General features: G+C 45.1%; 1 protein-coding gene across 1 annotated transcript; it reads left to right on the plus strand.

Moving 5' to 3' along the window:
- The first annotated feature begins 371 nt into the window (after nucleotides 1-371).
- LOC119318301 (photosystem II 10 kDa polypeptide, chloroplastic-like) lies at nucleotides 372-2,633 on the plus strand. Its single transcript, XM_037592828.1, has 4 exons — nucleotides 372-575; nucleotides 718-826; nucleotides 941-993; nucleotides 2,334-2,633. Exons 1-4 carry the CDS (start codon nucleotides 449-451, stop codon nucleotides 2,426-2,428), a joined length of 384 nt encoding a protein of 127 aa, XP_037448725.1. The 5' UTR covers nucleotides 372-448; the 3' UTR covers nucleotides 2,429-2,633.
- The last annotated feature ends 8,253 nt before the right edge of the window (nucleotides 2,634-10,886 follow it).

Below are 10,886 nucleotides of genomic sequence, written 5' to 3' on the forward strand. Positions count from 1 at the left end.
ACGAGCCGGTGTTCGGCGAGATCGATGACAAGGAGGACGCCGCTGCAATGATTGAAAACGAACAGATTAAAAGTTTTCTCATGAAAAAAAAAACTACCGTCCTTCGTCACAGTGCCTTCGTAGCAGCAGCACAGTACCACCACATGTAGATGATTGCGCGCACGCAGTCACCACCACAAACATTTTCTTTGTTCCCGGTTAGAAATTGTAGTAGATGAACAGGTCCGATGAGGATAACGTATCGCGAGCCGGCCACAGGCGTGCCGCCACGTGAGCGGCGTGCCGGTCACACACAGCGTTATCCCATCCACGCGCGCCCCTGGCCGCATGTCTGGGCGCCCCGGGCTGGAGTATATTGGCCCGTCGCTGCGCCAGTGCTGGACGCTTTTCTTCAGACAGAGTTGGCAAGCAAGCGCAGACAGACAGAGCTTGAGAGAGCGCGCGCGAGATGGCAGCCTCCATGATCACCTCGCCGATTGTGGCGCCCACGAGCCTGCCGTCCCTCTCCCGCCGGGGCTCCTCCTTCGCCGTCGTCTGCAGCGGTGGCAAGAAGATCAAGGTCGACAAGCCCCTCGGTACGTCCGTCATCACCCACCCCCTGCATGCATATGCATGCGACCTTCAACTGATGTGTTCCACACATGCATGCTCTGGTGACCATGAGATCCATGGATGGATTCAGTGGTCTGATTCGACGAAATCTGTGTTACTCCGCAGGACTCGGAGGCGGCTTGACAGTCGACATCGACGCCAACGGCAGGAAGGTCGGCAAGAAGGGCGTGTACCAGTTTGTTGACAAGTACGGCGCCAACGTCGACGGCTACAGGTAACCCAACAGATGTGAATGAAATATTGTTTGGTAGAACTTGGTAAAACTGGCATCGATTGGTGACGTGATTACCGTACGTACCTAACAGTTACTCACGTTGCTAATTCGCAGCCCAATCTACACGCCGGAGGAATGGTCTGAATCTGGTGACCGCTACGCCGGCGGTGAGTGATTTTACTATTTGTAGTACCTCTTACTCAATATCCACATGCTTATGCATGTAGAATTCTGGCCTCTGCATCGGGTCGATGCACACAGTTGTGATACATGCACACATGTACCCGATTAAAGGTAGCACTTACTGTACAAGTTGTTACCTAACTACAAATTGATACATGTTTATACTGGGCATACCGTAAAAGTTAGCTGCAAATCTAAGCTTATTCCCCTAAAAAAAGTCTAAGCTTATTCAATCGTAGCAACATAACCGATAGAGAAGAGATGAAAGTTTTGCTTGAAAGAAGAGCAATTATAGTTTTTCGTGGGGCAGAACCACAATTATATACTCAACTGATAATTGGCAATGTGAATTACCATGTAGTTAGAGGTGCTTGTTTAGGTAGTAGTTGATTCATGAGAGAGATACTATCTTATTTGATTTACTATCTCTGTTGGGCATATTAGCTCATTTTCTGATTAGTTTAATCAACAAGTGAATCATGACGACAATGCTAATAATATTAATTTCAATGTAAGCTAATGATCCAAACGCTTACTAAAGCATAGAACATGTATATCTATGATAATGACAAGTACAATCAATGCATGTGATAGTATTTACTTCCCATTATCACAGATAGTAAGCATAAGTAACGGATGGAGGGGTATTTTGGTGGTATACCAGAGACATGTATCGGATTTTTCATATGTGATTACCCGTATATAGGCTCCTTTGGTTTGCGGGGTTCTAAAAACTCAAGAATAGGAAAAACAAAGGAATAGGTTATAAATGCATGTGCAAAACAGAGAAATGATAAACACATGAATTATATCAACTTGGGTGTTTGGTTCATAGGAATTGAAAAAAAAAACATAAGAAACCTAATAAACATGGTAAAACTAAAAACAACCCACTTGAAAATGTATAGTCAGAATATTATCATTCCACCAAGGTTTATAGTCTTGTTCTTCATCCATATGAATTTGAAAAGGAGGACAAAGTAGGTAGTAAAATTCCTGTGTTATTCCTTTGAAACTGGGTTCAAAGGAAAATTTCCTTCATTTTTTCTTTGCCTCATTCCTTTGAACCAATGACGTGAATAGTATCACCATAGGATTTGTTTTTCATTCTTTCACTTTTACTTTGAACCAAAGGAGCCCTAAGAAGTTTAGGGCTTATTTGGATGGAAAATATTACTCTTTTTCACTTCAGACCGATACGCGTTGTTTTTCCTCTCTTTTTTTTTTTTGAGCGGTAAGAAAACGCCGTTGTTTAGAAGTGTTTTCGTTCAAATTCTCCAACAAAACCAGTAAGCTGATCCACGTCCTTGATATCCGCATGCAGGAACGACCGGGCTTCTTATCTGGGCCGTCACCCTCGCCGGCCTCCTCGGCGGCGGCGTCCTCCTCGTCTACAACACCAGCGCTCTCGCCGGCTAAGAGAGCATCTACGTGTAACACAGGGCCGGGTCTGTGCTTGCATGCACGTCTCTGTAATCTACGTAGCTACCTCCTGTGAATGTATGTCATCAACGATGCAAAGTAATTGATTCGAACAGATGGTTTATGTATGTACGTAACGCAGTTACCATATACTCCTACTTCCTACTTTGGAAACTGTAAAAGGGTGGATTCTTTTTTTTTAAGCCGGGCTAATCCCCTTTCCATTATCAAAATAACGGAAATACAACCGAGTTTCAGGGAAAGACAAACAGGGAAAAGGAAAAAGCGAGCTCGAGCACTCCAGAGAAACCCGCTGTAGTCGCTCGCAATCGAAACGACCACCACGGGGCGAAAACCCTGGAGCACTAGCAACTCACCGCAAATGTAACAAATGTCTCACAACCCCCACCACAGCCTACGCAGAGGCAGAAGACAAACACCAGTACTAGGGAGACAAACGTAACGAAGAGACTAACACCAATCGCGACCAGCTTCAAGAAAATGAGCTTCAAAAGGAGAGGTCCGCTGCCAAGAGTCATCCCTGGGTGGTCCCCGTGTGTGCAGACGCGCAAAGGCTCATCATCTTCTTAGCGTTCATCCTCAGCAATGCTGCGCCCTGCTCCAGCTCCGTTCGTTCTTCGCCTTTCAACAGACCTACCCAGTAGGAAAGATGCGCACAAGCATTGAAAACAATCTCAAAAGGAGATGACAATTTCTTGAGTTCAAACGTAGCTTGATTCCTGCAGTTCCAAATGGCCCAGCAGATGGCCGCGAGCCCCACCGTAAAGTGTTTCTCTCCATGGGGAAGAAAAGCATAACACCAAGAGTAAAACTGACATAGGTTGTTGGGGCACAAATCGGTACCCAGCACTGCACCAATTGTGCGCCAGGCAATCCTAGCGACGGGGCATAGAAAAAATAGATGCAGGTAAGTCTCCCTGCATTTGCAGAACGAGCAACAAGGGTTGCCAGCCCAGTTTCGACGTTTCATCACATCCCTGGTTAGAACAGCGTCCTGGAACAGTTGCCATAGGAAAATCTGTATTTTGACAGGTAATTTGGCCCTCCAAATCCACCTATAGTCACAACCAGCAAGATCTTTTTCCAGATAAGAGTAAACTGACTTGGTAGTGAATCTACCTTTGGGACCAAAACTCCATTCAACGCCGTCGCCCTCATCAGAATTTATAATGTTATCAACAGCCCCCTGCACCCCCTCTAGTTGGCGGGTCAGATCCGCATTCAGTCTATGTCTGAACATGCCCCCACCAGCCCGGGATTTAAATTGAGCTATAGTATCATTCGGAAAGTTAGCAACACTAAAAAGATCTGCATATAGATCACAAAGAGGAGGGTGGGAACCAATAGGGTCCAGCCACACACGAGCTATGTTGCCAGATTTGATCACTATCCTTCTCCCGGCCATGTATATGTTTTTAACTTTCAAAAGCGACTTCCAGACCGGAGAATCAGCGAATCTGGGTTTGACAGACGCAACCGAGCTGTTTTTGAGGTATTTAGCTTTGACCACTTCTTGCCACAAACCTTCTCCCGTGTCAAGTTTCCACCACCATTTTACTAGGAGAGATAGATTTTGTTTGTGGAGGTCTTTCACCCCCAAGCCTCCTTTGCTCTTAGACCTACACACCCTGGTCCATTTGATGAGGTGGTATCGTTTTTTCCCCATCCCACCACACCAAAAAAACTTGTGGCGATACTTGTCTAGCCTCTCAATAAAAGTTTTGGAGAGGAGAAACATATACATATAGTAGTAAGCAATACTGGACAGGGAAGAATTCAAGGGTTAGCCTCCCTCCGGATGAGGCAGCATTGCCAATCCAGGAGTCACAGCATTTGAGGTATCTAATAGCAACAAACTCCCAATCTGAGTTTCTCAGAGAGGAGTAGCTGACTGGCACCCCTAGATATTTCATAGGGAAGTGACCAATTTGACAGCCGAATAGGTCAGCGTATTTTTTGAGGGTCGAGTCGTCCCCCCCCCCCACACACACACACAGCACCTCGCTCTTTAGGAAATTAATCTTGAGACCGGACATCAACTCGAACAAGTACAGGAGATGTTTAAGGTTTACTGCCTTGTCAATGTCATCTTCAATGCAGATAATCGTGTCATCCGCATACTGCAGAACAGCCACCCCGTTAGGAATTAAGTCAGCTGCCAGCCCTTTAAATAAATTGTTTTTCTGGGCATTAAGTATCATCTTAGTGAGACACTCTGCAGCAATGTTAAACAGAGAAGGGGACATGGGGTCCCCTTGTCAGACCCCCTTATGACTTTGGAAGTAAGGCCCCGTGGTGTTATTAATTTTGACACTAACTGTGCCATTATGAAGAATTTTCTCCACCCATTCACACCACTTTGTGTTGAAGCCCCTCATCTTGTGGCATTCAAGCAAAAACTCCCAGTTAACCTTATCATATGCTTTCTTGAAGTCAAGTTTCAGCACAATTCCTGTTTTCTTCTTGACATGAGTGTGATGTAGAATTTCGTGCAATGCCAGGATCCCATCCATGATATTACGTTTCTTGATAAAGGCATTTTGGTGGCGACTAATGAGTTTGTAAGCAAACACAGCAGCCCTGTTATCTAAAACCTTGGTTATCAACTTATAAGGGCATCTCAAAAGACAGATAGGTCGAAACTCTTGGATTTTTTTGGCCCATTGATTTTAGGAATCAGGGTAATAGTCCCATAATTCAGTCTCTCTACATCCAGTGTCCCTTCATGAAAGGCCTTAAACAAGTTCATAATATCATCTTTAACAACATCCCAACAGAATCGATAGAACTCTGCTGGAATATTATCGGGTCCAGGGGCTCTATTGTTGTCCATAGAGAAAAGGGCTTTTTTAACCTCTTCCTCACTAAAAGATCTAGTCAGGAATTCGTTATCCTCATCCGTGAGTTTTTCATCATCGCCCCAAGTGTCAGGATCTAAGTGGAAAAGATTCCCGGGGGCCGGACCAAAAAGCTCTTTATAGTAGTGTGTAGCATGATTAAGCAAGTTATCGGTCCCTTCAATGGTTGTGTCACCACATGAGAAGGAGTGAATAGTGTTTTTACGTTTCTTCCCGTTGGCAATCCTATGGTAGAAAGCAGTGTTTTGATCACCCTTCAACAGCCAAGTTTCGTGTGATTGTTGAAGCCAATATAATTCCTCATTTACCATGAGTTGCTGGAGTTCACCACTAAGAGAGGCTCTTTTCATAAGTGTATCAGGATCAAGAGGACCTTGTTCTTCCATAGCTTCTATGGATGCAAGATCGTCCTTGATCATTTTTTTTCTTTTTTTGGTGTGCCCGAATTTGTCAGAACCCTAGCCTTTAAAAAACTTTTTAAACCGCTTCAACTTGATATTTAGGACATCTATAGGGTCCGAGGAGTTGACTGGCTTCTGCCAGATTTGATTGACCAAAGGGAGGAATTCCTCGTTGGCCATCCAACTCATCTCGAATCTGAACTCTCTAGGCTTAGGAGATTGAGGTTGCGAGCTGTTTGTGGACATAAGGAGGGGATTATGGTCGGAAACATCTCGGACCAATTTCTGGCAGTAACTAAGGGAAATAAATCTTCCCATTCATAACTCATAAGAATCATGTCAAGTTTTTCCAGGGTGGGGTGGGCTTGATTATTGGACCAGGTAAACATCCCCCCTTCCACAAAGATCTCATGAAGGCATAGGGTATTAATGATAGCATTAAACTTGTCAACATACTAGGAGGCATCCATTTTTTTTTCTCCCCACTATGTCTAAGGATGTTGAAATCACCACCCACAATGTAAGGCATTGATAGGTGGCTACAATAGTTGGCCAATTCCTCAAGGAATTCATCTTTGGACTCATCATGGACCGCACCATACACATTAAGTAAAGACCAAACACATTGTTTTTTAACATCGAAGATAGTAACTTGAAGGATAAATTTCCCCAAGGACCACGAAACAACTTCCAGATTTTCTCTCTTGACCCCACAGAGGAGACCCCCAGCCTTGCCAATCGAAGGGATCCAATTCCAGTCAAAAGTACCATAAGGATCGATCTTGCTAAAGAAACTAGGAGAGAATCTTCTCTTCATCGTCTCTTGTAAACAAAGGAAATCTAGGGAATGATCTTTAATCAGATCAAAGAAGCAGGTGATCATCCCTCTTTTACCTGCCCCTCTACAGTTCCAAAAAATACCATTCATTTTGAATTTTTACCCCTCCCCCTCCCCCTAGTTGTAATGCCAGGGGGTATAGTACCATTATCAGAAGTAACAGTGGGCTCCACTGCTTTCTGGCTTCTAGTCCTGGACCTGGATATAGATGTTTGAATTTTATGCGCATTTTTTTTCTTTTTCCTAGACCCAACAACAGTGAAATCAGAAACATCATAGTTCTGCTCATCTCGCCAATTCAGATTGATAGGGATATCCTCGCCCTTCCCATTAGTGATGAGCATCACCTAATCAGGAGGTGTATGTTTTTCTACATCACTATTTCTAATGTGTTCTAGTTCCCTAAGGATATCAATCTTAGAAAAATCACAATCGGGGATCATAACACCCATATTTCTAGCTCTAAGCATCAAGTCAGAATTAGACAGAATATCAAAAGAGTTATTAGAATTTTTGGTACCTTCCAAGTCCCTCTTCTTGCTGGCAGCTTTGGCTCTGTCCTCCACCTTCTCCAAATTGGTCATCTGGGTCCTGGTACTGAACCTGAGATTGTTTTCATGTAAGAGGGGAGGTGTGGGGATCACCTCACCATAGCAATCATGAGCAGAATCAGGTGATTGCACGCTGTACTCAACTGGATCATTCTCAACAGCACCAAAAGGGCCCTGCAACTCAGTAACTTTGATTGAGTTTTTCACACTGTCAGCGTAAGTTTTCCTCACATTCCTTTTTCCATCACCCAGAGTAGCAGACTGACTGCACATATCATGGGATAAAGATAGAGCAATAGATTTATCATGGGCAGCTAAGGCCTCTTGTTCCATGGTATGAATTAGAAGAGTATCATGGTTCGAGCTATCAGAATTCACTGAGACAGGCGATTCCAGAGCATCATTAACACATTGCTTCCCCACAGTTTTGTTCCCTCCCACTTCATGCATACCACCAGAAGAGCTGCCCCTCATATCATCCTTTAGCCCCTCTCTTTTTTGTTTCTTGGGTGAGGGCTCACCCTGTTCAATAGAAGTTTTCACATTGATATTCTCTCTGTCAGGATTTCGAACCAGGACTCGTTCCACTTCAAAAGTGAAGTCATAGAAACGATCCCCCAGGACTGACTCAGCCACTGGGATGATCTCATCAATGTTACGATAGCCCAATTTCACTCGAACTGAGTCAGGACGATGCAGAGTGGCCAAGTCAATCTCAAGTGGAACTCCAGCCAGAGAGGCCACAAAGGCAGCATTTCTCTCACATCTTTTGTCTGTAGGAATTCCACCCACTTTGACCCATGCTTTCTCCAGCAAACCTTTGGCCCCATCATCATGTTCCCATCTGGTAACCTTCACCACTGTACCACACGGTTTCATGGTCATGCGATCACTGTAACAAGCTTTTTCCACTTCTCTAATGTTAGGAAATCTAAGAAAGAACACCCCAGGCTCAACCAACTTGGTAGAGCATCTCCATGTTTTGCCTAGGTACAAGAAGAACGCGTCGTTCATCTATTTGACAGTGGGATTTCCTTTCAAAACCGTGATTATGACGTTACACGACCTCTCCCTAGTTTGTTCAGCAGAACAGTAATCATGGATATAGAAGAAACCCTATCCCCTAGCTTGAAATGCACACATCGGGGCAATGCATTCCCAGGGTAAGAATTCTATGCAAACAGAAGCAAGATGCCCCAACTTGTTGCATCTCTCGCAAAACGCAAGTGAACATCGCACGGCAGCATGACCCGCAATTTTGCAGATGGGGCAAAGATCATCAGAATTGGAGGAAGGCACCTGAGATTTGGCTACGGCCCTCGAATCAGAAGGCGCAGCCGTCATCGTGGCCGGATCCTTGGGCTGATGTGCGCTGCTTCCGCCACCCGAGTCCGCCGAGGCCTTGTTCTTCGCCACCCAGACGCCCCCCGAGCTGGAGCTCTGCCGCTCCACCGCCGCCGCGGCAGCATCCCAGCGCGGAGCCTCGGAGGTGTCGGATGTGCCGGATTTGTTGGTGTAGTCGTTGGTGCCATCTCTCCTCCAAGAGAAGCGCCCGCCGCCGTGGTCGAACCTGCCCGCGCCGCGGTCAAATCTGCCCGCACCGCGGTCGAAACGTCCGCCACCGCGTCCGAATCGGCCCGCACCGCGATCCGCGCGCCCGGCGCCGAATCCCTCCCGGCGGTCGCCGCGGTAGCCTTGCTCCGTCTTGTCCATGGGATCTGGTGGGCGAGGAGGAGTGGCCACGACTTTAGCGAAGGATCTGCAGTCTCCACCGATTTTCCCCCGCCACCAAGAGAAGGAAGGGGAGGATTCATATCTGGATTTAGGGTTATGCGGCGCCGCCCGCAGATGAGCGAGAGCTGCGTCTAGGTCAAGAGGGGTATGGAGTGAGGGTTTTGTACTCCCCCTCGATCTGGTGTGGAGCAGGCGGAGCTCGGGATCACCGTCCACGTGGGCGCAATCCGCCATTGGCGGCATCTCTCTCCTCCCCCCGGACCCACGCGACAGGTCGGGGGCGTGGTGTGCCCGCGTCATGCCGTGTACCGCGGTGTGAGATCCGTGCGCCACCGTGGATTCCTTGAACGGGGCGTCACCATCGTGCCGGAAAACCGCTCGGGGCTCCGCCGGAATCCTGTCGATAACCCTAGCGAAAAAACACGGGAACGAGACAGTACCCCCTATGTCGACCGATTCGTGCTCCCTGAGGGCTTTGGCGTCGATCACGACACCCCTATCGTCGAAGAGCACGAGGCGAAGAGTGTCTCCACGGAGGAGGAGCTCGCCGTCGTGAAGGTGGATGGTGCGGGCGCTCGTCAGGTCCGCCGCATAGCGCACGCGCCAGCGAACGTCAGACATCATCCCCAAAACCCAAAAGGGTGGATTCTTGGAGCCCGTATGCACGCACCCTCTACCATGCATAGGCGCATCTGTTCCTAGGTAGTATGTGGGACGCGCCTGACTCGTATCACAGAGTGCCCACAAGATTAATATAGTGGCCGCCGGCGGTCGCCACCTCGCTCACTGCCCTCGATCGAATTGAACCCCCACTCTGCGACTGCCCGATGGAATCAACAGCCAGACTGAGACGGGGGGAGAAGAAATTGGGTGTGGGAGAAATGTTGTTGCCGGTGCCGGATTTGGGGGAGGAGACGAAAAGGAACTGTAAAGCAGCGCCTCTTGTGGGAGCTCCTATTTGACGCATTTTGCGTCAAATTCTGGATCTGCTGCTTGACAACGAGAGCGGCTAACCAGTCGGCCTGACAAGTGTTGCTGACTATAGAGGAGCATATATGTCTAAGAACTAACTACAATGGAGAATCTGGGCGTATTAGGGAAAAAATCAATATTTTCCTTGAAATTGTGAAGACATTAGTAAAAACGGGTAACGTTTGAAAATTGAACAATTATTTGAATAACTCAAATAAATTTCAAAATTCAAAAAAACTAAAAAACTATGGATTATATGACAGAAACAATTTTTAAAAATAATAAATATTTTCTCAAAAATCTGAACATTTTTTAAATTTGAGAACCAAATTTGACAATGGAAACATTTTTTGATATTCCGAACAATTTTTCAAAAGCGCGTTTTTTTAAATTCCCAAACATTTTTCAGAAATGATTTTTTTAATTAGAAAAAATGAAAACGGGGACATTTTATACATTCTGAACAGTTTATAGGAAAAAAACATTTTTGGAAATTCCCATACATTTTTTGAATTTATCAACAAAATTTCAGAACACGAAGATTTTCTAAATTTTGAACCAAAATTTAAATGCGAACATTTTCCAAAACCACGAACCATTTTCCCAAAGTCCAAACATTTTAAAACAAATTATGAACATTTTTGAAAATGCGAAAATTTTCTGAGTTTTGAGAAAAACTTTTAAACAGGAACGTTTCTTAATACTAAGAAAATATTTTAGAAAACAAGAACATTTTTTGAAATCTCCATGCATTTTTGAATTTATGAAAAAAATGTGAAAATATTTTTTGAAAGTTTTGAATAAAATTTTAAAAATGTATGATTTTTTGGAATTTCCAAATATTTTTCAAAATCATGAACAACTTGTAAATAACCTGAACATTTTTGGAGAAATGAAAATAAATTTGAAAAGGAAAAAACGAAAAACAAAATAAAAAAGAAACAGAAGAAGGAAAGAAGAAATGGAAAAAAGAGAAACAAAAAAAGAACGACGAAAAACAAAAAAAAACGAGTAGAAGAAAATAAAAACAGATTCAGGGAATGTCTAGAAGCTTCCAAAACCGGATTGGTAGTTCCTACG

The sequence above is a fragment of the Triticum dicoccoides genome, chromosome 6A (assembly GCF_002162155.2).
Source record: "Triticum dicoccoides isolate Atlit2015 ecotype Zavitan chromosome 6A, WEW_v2.0, whole genome shotgun sequence".
NCBI lineage: Eukaryota > Viridiplantae > Streptophyta > Magnoliopsida > Poales > Poaceae > Triticum > Triticum dicoccoides.

Bases quoted from the DNA above. Each gene is read 5' to 3' on its own strand.
- LOC119318301 (XM_037592828.1), top strand. From the start codon at position 449: ATGGCAGCCTCCATGATCACCTCGCCGATTGTGGCGCCCACGAGCCTG. The intron at 576-717 runs GTACGTCCGTCA...GTTACTCCGCAG, and splicing joins CAAGGTCGACAAGCCCCTCG to GACTCGGAGGCGGCTTGACA. The intron at 994-2,333 runs GTGAGTGATTTT...ATCCGCATGCAG, and splicing joins TGGTGACCGCTACGCCGGCG to GAACGACCGGGCTTCTTATC.